This window comes from Hyperoodon ampullatus (assembly GCF_949752795.1).
Source record: "Hyperoodon ampullatus genome assembly, chromosome: 5".
Taxonomy (NCBI): domain Eukaryota; kingdom Metazoa; phylum Chordata; class Mammalia; order Artiodactyla; family Ziphiidae; genus Hyperoodon; species Hyperoodon ampullatus.
In genome coordinates, this window is record NC_136918.1 from 46,418,559 (window position 1) to 46,435,604 (window position 17,046).

At 54.5% G+C, this 17,046-nt stretch overlaps 1 protein-coding gene across 2 annotated transcripts; it reads right to left on the minus strand.

Moving 5' to 3' along the window:
• Positions 1-755: 755 nt before the first annotated feature.
• DVL3 (dishevelled segment polarity protein 3) lies at positions 756-15,570 on the minus strand (the record flags this gene model as incomplete). 2 transcript variants are annotated; one of them, XM_079705041.1, is made up of 16 exons in its annotated part: positions 756-787; positions 1,647-2,057; positions 2,157-2,372; positions 5,586-5,753; positions 5,942-6,073; positions 6,673-6,822; positions 6,977-7,044; positions 7,153-7,229; positions 7,396-7,535; positions 8,173-8,242; positions 8,458-8,551; positions 8,729-8,864; positions 9,060-9,169; positions 9,290-9,411; positions 9,938-10,007; positions 15,410-15,570. In XM_079705041.1, 16 exons carry the CDS (start codon positions 15,568-15,570, stop codon positions 756-758), a joined length of 2,157 nt encoding a protein of 718 aa, XP_079561167.1. The 2 variants fall into 2 exon arrangements, with proteins under 2 accessions (XP_079561167.1, XP_079561168.1); XM_079705042.1 differs by lacking the exon at positions 756-787 and having other exon boundaries at positions 1,567-2,057; positions 6,673-6,771.
• Between the last annotated feature and the right edge of the window lie 1,476 nt (positions 15,571-17,046).

Sequence of the window (17,046 nt, forward strand, 5' to 3'; positions counted from 1 at the left end):
AAATGAATGAATGCCAAAATACCCCTACCCTGGATTGCTCCAAGACCTGGAGCTTAGGACTTCATCTTACGCCTGACATCCCAGATCTAAAAATATGGAAGCCTAGGTGAGCCAGAATTTATAGAAGAGGCTCACAGAGAAAGTCGTGATTTGCTTAAATGGGAGAATAAGGTAAAAACTAAAACTTGGCACTCTGTCTGGAAGTCCCAGAAGTCCCCCTGCCCAACCTTGCTCTGGATTATCATGGTGATGGTGAAAACACAGGAGGGTGTGTGGGGCGCGGGGCAGGGTGAGAACAGCCTGTCAGTTGCCCGGGTGGTCCTGCGCTGAGCCCAACCTGAGACCCAGATTATGGGCTTTAACCAGATAGAAATATTATGGGGACATGTGTGGGAGGTTTGAGGGCTACGAAGAAAGGGAGAGAGAAATCAGGGGACCAGCCCCACGACCTAGGAGTGGACTGGGAGAGAGGGTCCAGCCCTCTGGTCAGGGACCAGCCCTGAGGCTTAAGTGAACTTGCATAGGCACGTGTGTGTTGGGGCAGGGGGTGGGGGAGGTGTGTGTGAGAAAGAGGGAGAGAGGGAAAGAGAGAGTCTCTCACTCATGGGCGAGAGGCTGGGTGCTCCTCAGAAGCCTAGTGACTCAACGGGTTAAAGTGTGGGTATGGGGGCTGAAATATCCTTGGGAAGCCCTGAGGGGCTGCTGAAGCAGGGTTCCTGGTCTCCTCGGAGGCTGGGCCTCCCCTCGCTGGGGGCTCACAGAAAGTCAAACAGCCCGAAATTCTTGGCTGCTCCAGGCCCAGGAAAAATTGGGGGAGGAAAAAAGAAAGAAAAGAAATGTTTCAGGCCCCGAGGTGAGATGAGCCTGCTGGTTAGTAGGGTTAGGGTCTGAAGGAACCAGCACACCGGGCAGGCATGGGGCAGCGGTGGGGCTGGGTATAGAGCACAGATGCTCCTTGGAATCCACTAGCAGCTCAGGCAACTGAGGGGGCCCGCTGGGCTTCTGCTAAGGTTGAGCGCAGGTGGAGTTAGTGTGGATGGTTACTGGAGGTGACTACAGCTCTAGGGTGCGGGGCTGAGGCAGTAGCAAGGGCAGTTAGGAGGAGGGGCAGAGGAAGCAAGTCTTTTTTGTTTTCTTTTTTTTTTTTGGTATCAGTATTAAGGAGAAAAACCAAGAAATCGGCACGCATGCTTGAGGGGATGGGTTAATAGAGGAATGATGCAGCTGAATGAATGGTGAAAAAGAACTGAGGGAGGGAAAGTGGGGATGAGGGGTATGCAGGCCCTCAAGGGCACCGCTGGGTCAGCTCCTGAAGTGTATGGTGATGATGGCGGGTGGTAAGGAGCAGCACCAGCAGTTTGGGTCCCAGGGACATGAAGGATCCCGGGAAGTCCTGTGCAGCGGTTAGTGGGCAGAGGAACAAGCCGGGGCTGGTGGCAGGTTAGGGGTTGCAGTGGCGATCAGGTGCACCCTGCCCTCGCTGCACCCAGCGAGCGGTTAGCGGGCCTGGATTTAGTTCCATTTATTTCCCTTTCAGGTACCAAAGTAAAAAAGACGGACGGAGAGAGGGACGCGGCCTGCCCGGGGCGGGGTGGGATGGAAGTGGGGAAGGGGCCCTGCTCACATCACATCCACAAAGAACTCACTGGGGTTTCCCATGGCCATGCGGAAGGACTGTCTGCTGGCGGTCAGTTCAGGGGGCACGGAGGCCAGGTCGCGGCCCGGAGGGGCTCCCGGGGGCCCCATGGCCGCAGGCGGTGGGGGCATCATCAGCATGGGGGGGCCGTAGAGAGGGGGCACCCCGGGGGGGCCGTAGCTCGGGTGCGTGTGATGGCTGCGCAGGCTGCTGGCCAGCGAGTGGTGGCTGCGGTGGCTGTGCTCGCTGGCGGCAGGACCCGAGCGCTCGCTCGGCGCCCGCTCCCGCGCCCCCCGCAGGCTGCTGCGGGTCGTGTGGTCCGACTCGCTGCCGCTGCCGCCCGACTTCGAGTCCCCGGTCTTCGGGTCCTTCTCCTTCCGCCGGTCGCTGCCGCTACGGTTGGAGCCACTGCTCCGGCTGCCTGCAGGGGACAGGCAGGGACGGGGTGGGGGACACTCAGAGCTTGCAGAGGAAGTCTGGGGCTCGCCTGGGGCTCCCTCCACGACCCCCGCCGCCTTACCTTCACTGTGCTGACTGCTGGCGCTGCCCCCGCCATAGCTGTACCCCAGCTCGGGGAAGCCTGGGTGCGGGTTGTAGGGGTGCGGGGGCGGCGGGTACTGGTAAGGGAAAGCCATGGGCCAAGGGGCAGCCCCTGGGTGCGGCAGAGGGGCCAGCGTGTCCTGGTCGGAGGCGCCGCTGGAGCCATCATGATCGTGGAGGGAGAGGTTGGCCATGTCTGTGGAGGGGAGGGGAGGGCGTCTGAGCTGGGTCTATCCCATGCCTTCGCACCCGCAGTCAGCAGAGAGATGCCCAGCCTCGGCCCGGTGGTTGCGTTTGGGAAGACAGAGACAGCAGTGGCAGTGTCCCACCAGAACGGGAGGAGGGACGGGCCAGAGATCTCTCACTACTTCAGACCCCCTCTGTCACCCTCCAGAGGTGGTGGGGAGGGAGACCCTGCAGAGCCAGCCCCTGAGAAAACCGTCCCCAGGAAGGCCTAGTCACCACTTCAGATGCTCAGTGCCAAATTCCAGTTTCTCTTCCTTCCTCCGTGGGCTGGAGGAAGGGGCAAAACTCTTGTTTGGCAATCGTCCCCCCACTCTGTTCCCTTGAGCGAAACGTAGAGTGGGGAATATGGGAGGCCGAAGTACCAGACAGCCGCCAGCTACTGCATACCTGCACTTCCTCAGGTACAGTGCAAGCACTTAATCTCACGCAAACGTTACCACCCCATGAGGAAGGTATTAGTCACACTTTTTCCAGATGAGGAAAGTGAAGTCCAGAGAGGTTAAATGACCAGCCTGAGGTCAACCCAAACTGCAGCCAGAGCAGAAGCTAAGAGTTGCTTACTTTCTCTTTACCTTTCCAGATGAGGGCATTAGTAAGGAGGAGGGAGCAGTTTGGGGAAATGTAGGTGAAATTTTGCCCTCCTCACTCACTTAGGACTAAAAAAACACCCATTAAAAGCCAGAATGAACACAGGGCCTTTCAGAGCCTCCCCACACAGAAGTCTGGGAGTGGAGTGGAAGGGTCCACAAACAGAACAACTTAGATGCCTCCTCTGTGCTCTCCACCCTATTCCCAGCCAGGCCTGGTTCTTCACAGCACTTGAGTCGCTGCACTAACATTACTTCTTTCATGACTCTGACTCCCCAGTAAACTGTGCACAGGCAAGGCTGCTCCCACCAATGTTGGAACTCTCTGGAAGGGAGTATAAGGGGCCACTAGACCTGCCTGCCTGTGATGCCCCTTGTTCACAGGTCCTTGGGGTGAACAGGTCCCTGGTTCTCTGGGACCACCCGTACCAGTTCCCAGAGCTCTGAGAGAGCTGCAATTGCCCAGGAGCCAGCTGCTGGATACAGACTGAGCCCTTTGTTGCAAGCCCTTAAGGGAGCTGAGCCAACCTTACAGGGGAGAAGAGGTCAGGAGAGGGGGCTGAGGCAGCCTACGGAGTCTACCAGACAAACCATCAACCAGTCAAGGCCGGCAGCTAGCATGAGAGGTGGTGGCGGTGGGAAGCAGGGGCGTGCCTCGGTGACCACTTCAGCTGCCAGGCTGTCATCCCATGGGGAGTGACTGTGTGCTCCGGGGGTTACCCAGGTCTCCAGCTATTCCCTTTGAGCCTGCTGTAGTCCCAACTGAGGAGGCCTCACCAGTGAGAAGGAAAAGACCTGTTCTGTCAGCATCTCCCTGAGCTCGGCTTCTGCTGGACTTGGTCCATGGGTAGGAGACCCAGAATGCCCCTGGGATGGAACAATGTCTCTCTGAGCAAAAGCCACAGCTATCCTGAGAAGCTTTATGTACCCATGAAGGTTTGGGGCCAGGGCTCACTTCTACTATTGATGATAATAATAGCCGTATTTGACTGAGTCTAAGAAGCCATTGATTATAAGATGCACCCCAATTTCAGAGATACTGAAATGTGAAAAAAATGTTCATCTTAGAATTAAATATATGATAAGTGGACAACTTTCTTAGAGCAATTACTGTGGGCCAAACATGGTGCTAAAAGCATTACATACAGTATCTTATATCATTCTCAAAACAGACCTATAAGTTTTACTGTTATCTCCATCTGACAGATCAAGAAATCAAGGCACTGAGAGGCTGTGTCACTTACTCATGTTCACACAGTAAGGGTGGAGTTAAAATCTGAACTCAGAACTAACTCCAGGGCTTCCCTGGTGGCGCAGTGGTTGAGAGTCCGCCTGCCGATGCAGGGAACACCGGTTCGTGCCCCGGTCCGGGAAGATCCCACATGCTGCGGAGCGGCTGGGCCCGTGAGCCATGGCCGCTGAGCCTGCGCGTGCGGAGCCCGTGCTCCGCAACGGGAGAGGCCACAACAGTGAGAGGCCCGCGTACCGCAAAAGAAAAAAAAAAACACAAAAAAACTAACTCCAAAACCTTATGCATCTATTTACTACTCCATGGGGCCATGCCAGAGCTGCTCAGGGACAGGGACCCCACCCAGCCTCCACCAGGGACTTGTGCTCCACAGGAACAACCTTTCTAGCCCCTAGAACCTAATCTGAAGCATTTTCAGGGCTAGCTTTTGGACTCCAGCCAGCACCACTGGGCTGAGAGAAGGCTCCCTCAGGCAGGGGTGGCTGCTGGGGCCGTGCTTCAGCTCCCAATCCTGAGCACTGCTGTCCTGTTCTGAGGACTCCCCTTCCCGAGAGCTGTCCACAGGCTCCGGAGAATGGGGGTTCCCTGCATACTTCTCCTGCTTAATAACCTTCATTAGCTTTGTACTCTCTCAGGATCAAGTCCAAATTCCTTGGTAAAGCTTACAGAGTCCTCTACAGCCTGGGCCTGACAGCTTTTCCAGCTTCACTGAGAGGCACAGCCCCACCCTGAGGGGTCTGAGGAGGCTGTGGGCTTGAGGCCTCAGGCCAGCTCCAGGACATCCTGCCTTAGTGCTTGGTGTTGTGAGGGTGAGCAGGGGCCAAGGCTAGGAACTCTGCTTGGCCTTGCTGGGACAATGTTTCTGCAGCACCACACACCTAGGACAACCCTGATGGTGGGAAGAACAAAGGATCTGGAGCCAGAAAGACCTAGATCCAAGGCCTAGCCCCTCTGCTTCCAGCTGTGAAACGTGGGGTGGACTGCTTAACTTCTGTAAGTCTCAGTTTCCTCATCTGAAAACAGGGATAGTAATCCATCTCCCCAAGGGTTGTGAGGCTTGAATGAGAGTGAGATGACGCTTTAGAAACAATCAGCACGGAGCCAGGCACGGAGCAGGCACTTAGAAAATGCCAGCCCCCAGAGGGGGATGTAGGGCAGGTGAAGAGGCTGGACTGGGCTCTGCCTCTACCACAGAACTGTCAGGTCTCGAGGTTCCCCCAGCTCTGCTACCCTCTCATCTGGGTTCCCTAGAGTCTGCTGCCACATCCCTGGGCAACTCCCCACTTCCAAGCAGGAGACAGGGCAAGGAGGTGGGGGAGGCACGTACTGCCACAGAGGTCGCCGAAGATGTAGTAGCACTGCTCAGAGAAGGTGATCTTGTTGACAGTGTGGCGGATGAAGCCGGCCTTCAGCAGGTTGCTGGCGTATTTGCGGGCCTCTCGCCGGTCAGTGAAGCCTTCCACGTTGTGGTACAGCCAGTCCACCACGTCCGAGCCTGAGGGCAAGGCTGCCACTTGGTTGGGAGGCCCACCTGACCTGGGCTCTTCTGGCCTCACAGAAGCCATGAGGCTGGTGCTGATTCCAGCTCAAAGGAGTGGCCCAAGGGAGTTCTTGGCGCCCCCCGGCCTGCCCTGACCCACTGCTCTCCACCCTGTCCTTCATCCCACCATGGGGCCCTCTCACCGATGAAAGCATTGGGGATGGTAATCTTGAGCCACATCCTGTCACGGACCTCCAGCCCCGATTCAGGGGAGGCCATGGCTTTTACGATGGCGGCCATGTCACTGTGGATGGACAGGTGGAAGTCGTCTAGGCCTGGGGGTAGGAGGCAGAATGGTGAGGCAGAAAGGGGCTATGGAGCTAGGTACACAGAAGTTTGCATTCCAGCTCTACCACCTAATAGCATGGACCAATGTCAAGCAAATTACTGACTTGTTGGACACTCAGTTTCCTCTTCCATAAAAATAGGGACTTTAGTATCTATTTCACAGGATATTTAAAGAGAGAATTAAATAGTGTAAATGAAGGGGCTTAGCCCAGTGTATAATGCATGCTATGATAATAAAAAGGCAGTCATTTATTGAGTGCTTACTTTATGCCACACTGTGAGTGATGCTTTAGTTGTATCCTCTCATTAAACCCCCAGGAACCTGGTAAAGTGAATATCATTAGTCCCATTTTACGAGAGGAAACTGAGGCTTACTGAGTGCTCAGCACAGGTTCAGAAGCAAACTCTGTTTGGTGAGGGTCAGCATCCACTGAGGAAAACTGCAGAGTTAGGTAGCTGGAATGAACTGAGTCTCCTCCTCTCCAGCCCCCTCTGACGCTCAAGCAAGAGGCTCCAGGTGGGCCTTCAGCAGTCCCTCCCAGCTGGCCCTGTCTGCTGGGCCCAGGGGTCAGGGTTGGACACTCACGCTCTGTGTCAGGGATGGAGCTGGTGATGGAGGAGCTGGTGGAGGTGATGGTGCTCAGGGAGGGGCTCATGCCATAGGCAGGGAAGGTGCCGGTCATGGCTGCAGTGTGGGAGACCCAGGCCGCGGGGTCAATGGGCCGGATGGGCTCGCCTGCGGGGAGGATGAAGAGTCAGGGGCTGCCTGCCCTGCCTACTGCCTGGCCCAACAGGGTAGGTATGAGGGTCGGGGTAACACGGAAGGAAGGAGAGATAGGGCTCACATAGGTCAAGCACCAGCTTTAGGGCCAACTGCCCCATCCACTTACTCCTGGGCAGTGTGAAGCACCCACGTGGACTTGGGTCCCAGCACTTGGCTACAGTCAAGGTGATGGGCCTGAAAGCAAGGGTGTCCCTAGTAAGGGCAGGATGTGCGGAGGCCAAACCAAGCCCCTTGCCTGATAGCCAGAAATACCTGCCCCCTCCTCCCCAATGCCATCCATACCCCGGTTTGTGCACAATCTCCCGCAGTACCCGGACCGCGTCGTCATTACTCATGTTCTCAAAGTTGATCTCGTTTACCTGGGAAAGAGGACCAGGAGTGGGATAAGCAGCTGTGCTGGGGAGGTGGGTAGGGAAGCTGAGATGGTGGGCTAGGGGGTCTTCCCCTTACCAAGAAGCAGGGTACAGACGGCATGGACATCTCCCCATCCCTATCCATACCACCACCCACGGTGGGCAATGGTACCTGTAACAGCATATCTCCTGGCTCGATGCGTCCATCAGCAGCCACGGCCCCCCCCTTCATGATAGAGCCAATGTAGATGCCTCCGTCACCACGTTCGTTGCTTTGGCCCACAATGGAGATACCCAAGAAGTTATACTTTTCTACAGGGAGTAACAAGACCTTGAGAGAGGAACAAAGTTCCTACCCAAATTCCAAGCCCCATATTAGAAAAGGGTAGAAAGGGACAAAAACTAACACTTATTGGACCTGAGTCAGGCACTGTATTCCACATGCTCAAACATGCTTTCACTTGATCCTTGTTGGCTATGAGGTAGGGACTCAATCCTGTTTTACAGAGCAGACAACTGAGGTTCAGAGAATTTAAGTGACTTTTCTAAGCCATGAAGTGGCAGAGTCAGGATTCAAACTCAGATTTAAATTCCAAAGTTGGGGCTCTTTTCACTACATCCAGCTATCTCCTAAAGAAGAGCACCTAGGGTAGAAATCAGAGAGCAAGAATGCAGTGCCTGAAAAATGGGAAGGGGGGAGGAATCAGAAATCACTTCCTCTAGGAAGTCTTCCCGGATGCCATTCTCTGCGCCCATAGTTCTCTGTGCTTATCTCTGTCATAGCCCTGATCATGAGATACTGAAGTGATCAGTGTATGTACCAATTTATGCTTATGAAAGAGAACTTCTTGAGGGCAGGGAATGTAGCCTGTGCCTCTCTGAACTCCTCGAGTCTGCCCAGCGTCTGGCACGTAGCAGGTGCTCACGAGAGTTGTTTCACCAGACTCACCCATGTTGAGAGTGACCGTGATGATGTTGAGTGACATGGTGGAGTCCGTGATGCTGCTGAAGGACGAGGACTGGAACAGACAGAGGTCCTGAGCAGCAGGCAGTGCTGGCAGGAACTCACTGCTCCCACCTGTCTCCGCCTTAAGGTGAGCCCTCAGCACCACCTCCCCTCTCAGGTTCTAAACCCTGACCCATGGGGAGGGGTCTAAGGAAGCACAGACTCTGGCCCTGCCTGGGCAGGAGGGCTCGGTCTACTCCCACCCACCCTAACATCTCAGCTCCATACCCTCTCAATCCGCGAAACCTTCTGCTTCCGCCGCCGCCGCTTGTGTCTTCTCATCAGGCGTGAGGCGCTGCTCTGCTCTGTGGAGCTGCTGAACCTGTGGGGCCCACAGTCATTCCCCACCGAGCTGGCCCAGCCCTGCCCCATAAGAGGCACCGCAGGGCCCAGGTTCCCCCCACCAAGCCCAGGTCCCGCCCAGGGGCCCAGCATCCTGAGGGGTCAGGGCTCCTCCGGGGTCACCTCTCCCACAGTACCCATGAAACCAAAGCCCCACCTGCTGGTGGAGTCATCCTCATCTGAGTCAAAGAAGCTGGTGGTTTCCAACTCGCTGCTCATAAGGGTGGATGAGCTGTCATACCCCCCTGGCTCTCGCCGCCGCTCCCCCTTTGCAGTTCCATTTAGCCGGGTTGCTGCAGGGGATGGAGGCAGCTGGGTTCACAGATGCAGGAGAGAAGGAGGAGCGAGGAAGGAGCAGGGGCTGCACTGGGGCCAGGCGTACCCAGAACTCAGGAAGTAGGGCAGAGAGGTGGGTAGCTGAGTGGAAGCTGCGGGGGTGGGTGGATGGGGGTGGGGGTGGGGAAGGTGTCTGTTCAGGGAAGACGCACTGTGCTCTGGGCCATCCCTCCGTCGTGGCCGCTCTCGCTGGGCAGACACCAAGGAGTCAGTCTCTGTGTCATTGTCCAGGTTCTCCTGGCTGCCCCCACCAGCATGAGGGCTGCAGGGAAGAGAGGACTTGGTGGGGGAGGGGGCAGGCTGGGGGCTCCCTCCCCCAGCCCTGAGCTGAGCTGACGCAGCCCTCCCCCATGGGCCCTCCCCACCCTCAGGTCACACTCACTGGAAGGATGGGGGCCGGGAGTCCCCAATGCCTCCTGTGCGCTCCATGGGCGGTGGCAGTTCCGCTGGGTTGTCAGCACAGAAGGGAGCTGGCTCTGGGTGTGAGCCCTCAGCCGACACCAGCTGATGGGGAGAAAATGCATGGATAGTAGGGCGCAGAGGCCCCAGGGAAAAGGGGATAGTTGGCTTCTGGCAGGGCGTGAGACTTGGGGAGAATGGAGCAGGGGACATGCAGGGAGAAGAAACAGGACTGTGTTAGGCCAGCTGAGATGAGGAATGGGCCCATTGCTGGGTTGATGAGGAGGCTGGGAGGCATGGGTTGGTGAAGTGGGATGGGGGCAGAAAACAAGAGTCAGAGGTCCAAGGTAGAGGTCAGCAAGTGACAGAAGGGAACCTGAGGCAAAGTACCTCAGAGGACATAGGAGACGTTTTTGTCTCCAACGTGTATTTCTGTCTCTCTCTTTTCCCCCTTCTCACCACTCCCTCACTTTTCACCAAAGCTATAGAATCTGGGGTGAGAGACAGTTCAGTTAGAAAACTCAAGGAATATTCAGATACTGAAGCATAAAACCACAGTCTCAGCAATGCCTTTCCTCCATCCAGCCCACTGCAGGAATGCAGATGGAGAGGGCTGAGGGGGGCTCCTTACCCAGGACACCACCCGGCCATTGAAGCAGGGCAACTTGGCATTGTCGTCCGAGATCTCCTCCTTCACCACTCTGCAGGGAAAGGTGGGTGTCAGAGCGAGCTTTCTGAGGTGGAAATGGAGGCATCCTCACAACCCCAACTCTCAGGGGCTCCTCTACCCTAAACTGGGAATCAAACCACCAGCATAAGCCTGTTCAAATGGGAGCAGGGATGGGCTGACCAGGGACAGCTCTTTGTCACCACCAGGAAGACACCAGCCATGCCCAGGCCAGCTGCCTTCCTGGGGCATCCTCTTGGTCATCAGGTGATTGCAAATTACACCTGACAAATCACTGTCCCCAATGAGTGCAGTCACCCCCTAGAATCTCGAGAGCTGTACCCATCCCCAACAATGACTCTCCTGGTCTGGACTTTATCTTTCCCTCTGACCCTAAACTAGGAAAAAGCACACCCATATCACTGTTCTTCCCTTCTCATTTGGGAATCCTAATATTCTTCTGGGAGATGTGGATGAGGAATTTAAGGAAATTAGGTAAGAGAAGGGGAGAAGGCATTTACCAAACATCCTCTACTGCCACTATGACATTAGTAACAACTGCTCTCATATATTGAGCATGTAGTGGCTTGGCCAAAAAGTGCATTCGGATTTTTCCGTAACATCTTATGGAAAAACCCCAAGGAACTTTTTGGCCAACCCAATATTACAGGCCAAGCACAAAGCTAAGTACTTTACTTGTATCACTTTGTTTAACATTCATAGCAATGTTATAAAATAGATACAGGTGGGGAAACCAAGGCTCAGTAGGTTCAGAAATTTACCTACAGTCACACGATTAATAAGTGAAGAGCTGGAATTTGAATCCTGGTCAGCCTGATTCCAAAGCCTTTATACTTACCTATTATACCATCTTATCTCCCTATAGTTAGAATGTATAATCTTCACATCAGCCTCATTGTATAGACCATATGATCCTGATTTTATGAATAAGGAAACTGAGAAACAATCAGTAACTTGTTCAAGGCCACAGAGCTAGATGTCAGAGCTGGAATTCCACCCCAAGCTCGTCTGACTCCAAACCCCATATTCTTTCCATGGTATTTCACATTCTTTCCCATACAGTGAGAGAGGTGATGTGGGTCTGTGTGGAGGGTGACGGTGTGGGAGACAGTGATGTGGGACATGGGGTGGCGGATGGGGGGAGGGTAGGATGTAGTCTCAGGCATGTAGTTTGGCCTGGGGCATGCAGTGAGGCAAGAAGTCAGACCACAACTGCAATATGGGGCCAGGAAAGGCAATAGAAAAGCTTGAGGCCTGCACCCCCAGACTGATCAAATACCCCAGGAGCACAGAGCTAGAAAGCTGTAATCAGGGGCAAGAGGAAGACACATGCCTGGAGTTATGAGCAGAGAGGGAAGACAGCAAGGAAGGAGGCTGGGAAGCCCAGTCCTCCCTTTTTCTTAAAGCAGCTCCTGCCCAGAGCTCGGGACGTGCTTGGCTTCTTGTGATGCTCACATTCTTGGACTCACAGCCAAGTTCGAAGGCTGAGCCTGCCCCCCTCCCCCGCCTTCAGCTTTGGCTCCTCCACTGTTTCCAACCCCACAGCAACCCCAAGAAAGCAGCTCAAATCATCCTGCTCAGGCCCACCATGGCAGAAAGCCTGGAGACAGAACAAGCTAGAAAACAGGGACACAGAGATAGTTCAGACCCACTAGCCAGTCTGACCACAGGGCACCCCAAGCTTGCAGCCCCCATGGGAACGGGGGCTCAAATTAAAAGGAGGTATGTGGGTCACGTGGCAGGGACTGTGATCTGCTTTGGAGAGGGTCTCAGCAGCCCCATGGTGGGAAACTGCTGCTGAGGCCCCACCACACAGCTCGGCACTACAGATGTTTCCTCTCTTTCTGGGGGTCACCGACAGGTCACCAAGGCTCTGCTGACTCACAATGATCAGCTGATCTTCGGGAGCCTTGGGGGACCTCAGACAGGCCTCCCCCTCCCGCTGTGGAGCTGAATGGCTCAGGGTTCTGCAGCATTTATGCACTCACATACACACACACACCCCAAGTGGAGTCGGACAAATCTGGGCTCAAATTCCAATTCTGCCACTTATTAGCCCTCCTATCTTAGAGAGGTTTCTTGACTTTTCCAAGCCTTTGTCTCATCCTGGTAAGTGAGATTTGTAAGTGCCTGGCATAGTCCAGGCACACACTAAAAACTAGTTACTTTGTCAATTTTTTGCGGGATCCATACTCTCTTTCTAACTAGGTGTAAGTTTCGAAGGGCAGGGACCAAATAAATCTGCTTGTCGCTCATTGTTCATTCAATTAAAAAGCCTTTGCCAAGAGCCCAGTGGGCTTTAAGTTTTGTGCTTGCCATTGCATGGATCTCAAGAAGCATTAGACCTGGAGCCTGTCTTGTCCTTGGAGGTTACTGTCCAATGCGTAGTTCATGAGTATATTGCAAGTGGGAAGTGATCAGAGCTGTAAGAGCAGCAGATGTGTTCACTGGACAGACATCTGCTGAGTATTATTTAGTGTTAGGTCCTGGCTAGGAGCTGGGTAGGTATAAGGATAAATAGGAATAAGTGCCATAACTTTAAAAGTGCAACCCAGAGGAAAGGAGAACTTGGACCTGGAGAAGACAAAGGAAAAGAAGTACTCCAGGTAGAAGGCCCAGAGACAGGCTAGTGTGTGACATGGAGCAGGGAGCAAAACAGTTAGTGGCCTGACTTCCCATGTTATTCCTGCCATGGCTCAAGGCCCCTCAAGTAGTGGTACCTTGTTCTTCCATCCACCATCTCCTCAGTGCTGAAAATGTTTAATTCTTCTTCCATATCCCAAATAATTTAAGAGGGCTGGACCTACCCTGAGCTTGACAAATACTTCTGGAGACCAGGTGGGAGTTGGGAATCCTCAGGTCTTACGCACCAGAACCCCAGAGGGAGAGCCTGGAGAGCTGGAGGAGATGGCAGCCTTCCTCCTCTGACCCACTTTCCCATCTGTCAGCAGAGGTTGCTGGCCCCTGCCAGACCTCCCTCTCATGGGGCTGGGATAAGGGGCAGCCCTATCACCTATACAGTTTGCCAAGGCTCAGCATCTCCCTCAGAGAGGATGTACCTGTTAAATGATGATGATAATACCTACAATTGTGTGATTAATGCCTTAGACTTTGGAACCAGGTTCCTAATAAGCTCTAGCACTTATTAGCTGTGTGACCTTGGGTAAGTAAGTTACTTAACTTTTCTGTGCTCTAGTTTCCTCATCTATAAACTGGAGATATTACTACCTATTCCACAGGACTGTAAAGAGCATTGAATGAGTAAAGATTTGAAAGTCATTTAGATCAGTGTCTGCACACTGTAAGCACCATAAAAAGAGTTTGATAAATAAATGAAATACATATATAAATATATATTCCTCAGCTGTTAGTCCTCTGTGACAAGACAGCCCTACCAGGTCTCCTGATCATTAATCCTTCTAGGAATAAAAACAAAATCAATCTCCTCCACTTCATTTTTACCATAGTTTGCAACCCTGCTAAAATGGCCTACTCTAATATTTTGCAAAAGATGGTTCAAGTTCCAGTACCACGGATGAATGCAAGATGGCTTCAGGTGTATCTGAATGAATGTTTAATTCGAGAGTTAAATATTTATTTTTAACATATTTTAGAAAGAAATATAAATAGAATATCAGACCTGTGGTTTCATATTATTGACTAGGTCAAACTAAGAAAGCGTGAGTGGGCTGACAGTGGATTTAAAGAACAATATTAAGTCAACAGTGAGCGGATATAATGGGGGTTAGGCCTGGCTTGACAGCAGCCTGGGGAGAGTGGGAGGCAGCCCACAGAGGTCTAGGTTTAGGAGGTGGGGGCTAGGCGCAGTGGACTCTGGGATGAGTGGGCGGTGGAGACACAGGTCTAACCCAGTCCCTCAAGGCACCTGACCCCAGGGTGGCCCCAGAGTACTGAAATGCAGCTGATTTTCCCCTATCCCATCCGCTGAGGCAGTATCTTGGTCTCTTCTAACTCCATTCTTCCTTTATCAGACCAAGGCATCTGCCCACCTCACTCCCACCCCTTGCAGATGGATCCCTCTTCAGCATCTTCCAATCAGGGGTCTCTGTCTCTGGACTGAAGCCAGACAATCATTACTACTCTAGGAGTACCCAACCCCAAGGCAGGAACAACAACAGAAACAAGAATAGAAGCCACATAGCACTTCCCACTGTACAAAGCACTTTTCACACATATGAGCTCTTGGGCTCAACAAACCCTGAGTTCCAAGGGGAAATGTGACAGCAAAACATGCAGAAGACAGAAAAGGTGCTAGTGTCCCAGAGCCAGGAGGGCCGGGGTCCTTGGAGAGAAGCCAGGCTGATGAACACGGGGGAGAAGAATTTCTCCCCTCACTCAGCTCTGGGCCTCAGCTCTAAAGAGCAGCGTAGGCCTCAGGCTAGGCTGGAGAGGCGGCCTTTAGGCCGGGGAGGGCCCGGGAAGGCCTTCCCCGCAGGCCTCCAGGCCCAGTGCCCAGTTAGTGAGGGGCAGGCTAGTGTGGGGGGGCCTCCCCCTCCCCCAGTCCCCTGGGAGTTGGGGGGGGGGAGGTGAGGGGATCCACCAGGCTCCCCCTCCCAGGCCAGCTGCTACAGAACCTTCCGGCTCCAACATTCCATCCCCTCTTAAAGGGGAAGTCACTGCTTCCAAACTCCGCCCGTCCAAAGCCCTGCAGCTGGGTGGATAAGACCCCTCCAGGGAGGGGAGGATGAACACCAAGAGACCCTTCCTGGCCCTCCCATTAAGAGGCCCCAGTTCTGTGAGGGGCTCTGCACCTGGGCTAGTGGGGAATCCTCCTCAGGGGTGAGGCGCTCTGCTCCCTGACAACATCCCGAACAGCCCACAAGGGACAGGGGAGACAGCTAAGTAAACATCAGAGCTGCAGGCCTTAGCTTACAGCCTGAGCACCCCCCAGCCAGTGCAAAGTCCCACAGCATAGCCCTTAGATGCTCCATATTCCAAATATGGCTCTGAGTTGTGGAGCTGAAAAGATGGAGAAGGCGAAGGCTTCTTGCCAAACACCCCAAGTCTCTGCTAGAAAGGTGGCTCTGTTGGCAGGAGGAGGGTTGGGAACTGTGCTCTGGAACGGGTGGAGGGGGGAAGGTGTGTCTGTGTGGGCCGCTGGTCTCTGAGGAGGTGAGGGGGCTTGACTGCGCTGGAACTGACTGCTCTTAGGGAGTTGGACGTCCCCTTAAACGAGGGGACCAAGGTCCCCCACAAGAGGGGAAAGGAGAGTCCCTAGAGGGGCTGGAACTCCAGCCTCTGAAAAAGCCAGTGGGGACCAAATGGCCGAGTCGCCCCTAGAATCCAGAGTAGGGGTAGAAGCCAGTGTAGCAAGGGGAGTCCGAACTGGCCGAGTGGGCCCCTAGAAGCCGGAGGGGCCGGGATCCCCCGGAGGCGAGGCGGGGCCATCCTCACCCGAAATCGTCGTCCATAGACTTGAAGAAGAACTTATAGCTGGGTCGCTGCAGAACGCCCTTAAAGTCCGCCAAGGTGACGCGCTCGGCGGGCAGGGGCAGCTTCACCAGGTACGGCGTCTCCTGCCCGTCCAGGTGGTAGATGATCTTGGTCTCGCCCATGGCTCCGGCCTCGGGCCCGGCGGCCCGCGCGCTGCCTGCTCGGGCGGCGGGGCCGGGCCTCTCCGGCGGCGGCGGTCGGCGCGGCCCAGCGGCTCAGCCCAGCTCCGCGGCCGGCCGCGGCGCCAGCTCCCTTGTTCTCCGGCCGCTCCCGGGTCCCAGCGCCGCCTGCCGCCGTCGCGGCCGCCGCTTCCGCTCCCCACTCTCCCGGCTCTGCTGGCGACGGCGACTCTTCCGGTGGCCGCGGCCCTCCCGGCTCTTGGCTGCAGCCCGGTCCACTCCCCGCCCCCGACCCAGGCGCGGCTCCGCCCCGGCACGGCCCCACCCCCGGCTGCCGCCGAGCCGCGCTGGCCTCGCGGCAGATGGCCTGGCCCTCGGCCGTACCCCGCAGACACCCCGCCCAGCCACCGGGCGGTGCTCAGCTCCTGCTCTCTGGTCCCAGGCCCAGAGGGGAGCGTGGCGGCGGTCGCCTACGCTCCCAAGGATGGAAGGGCAGTTCTCTCCAGCCCGCGTTCCCGGACTCTTCAAGGCCCTGGCTCTGGACCCAAGGGGGATCGGCTGCTTCTCTGCAGCTGGGGAGGGATGTAATGTAGGGGTCGCTTTGCTTTCTGAGAAGGGACGGGGGGCGCGGTTTTGACCATGTATCGCTGGAGAAAAGGGACCTCGACGTGGCCTTTTAGGGTCTGTTGAGAAGCATAGCTGCTATCACTGAGTCTACCAAACAACTCCTTAAGGTCAGAACAAGATCGAGTTGATTCCTTCTTATAACTTCAGTACCTAGGTGTAAAGCAGTGGTTTAATAAATGAGTTGAATGCAGAATGAGTACAGGAATGAAGATGCGTGTGAGACTGGGACATGAAGTCTCAAGCCAGGACTATAACAGGGGAAAGAGTAATATGGGTGGTCAGAGAAGGCCTCTTCCATTTGAGTTAAGACCTAGAACTAATGAGGAAGCAGCTATAAGAAGGTCTGGTCTGGGGGAAGAGCATTCTAGGCAGAGGGCACAGCGAAGTATAAAGGCCCAAGGCAAGAATAAACTTGCCAAATTTGAGGAACAAAAAGAAGGCCATTGTGACTACAATGATAGTGGTAGATGAGGCTGTAAAGGTAGACTGAGACCAGACCACACAGGTCCTTTTAGGCCACAGTAACAAATATGGGCTTCTCCCACCCCATTTTGTATACTGTTGCCAAATTAGCATTTCAAGATGAAGGACCTCTTTCAGACACCTCTTCAACTCAGAAACCTCTCCACATTCCACAATGCCTTCCAAATATCCTTAGCATGATATTCAAAGCTCTCCATAATCTAACCTCTACCTACCTTTACAGCCTTTTTTTCATTATATCCTGACTAAAGTTTTGACTTAAGCAATTCAACCTACTTGCCAGCCCCTGCACACACCTTGTATATTTTTATTTCATACCTTTCCCTCTACTTTAAAATTTCATCAAAGTAATATGTGTGCATAGACAAA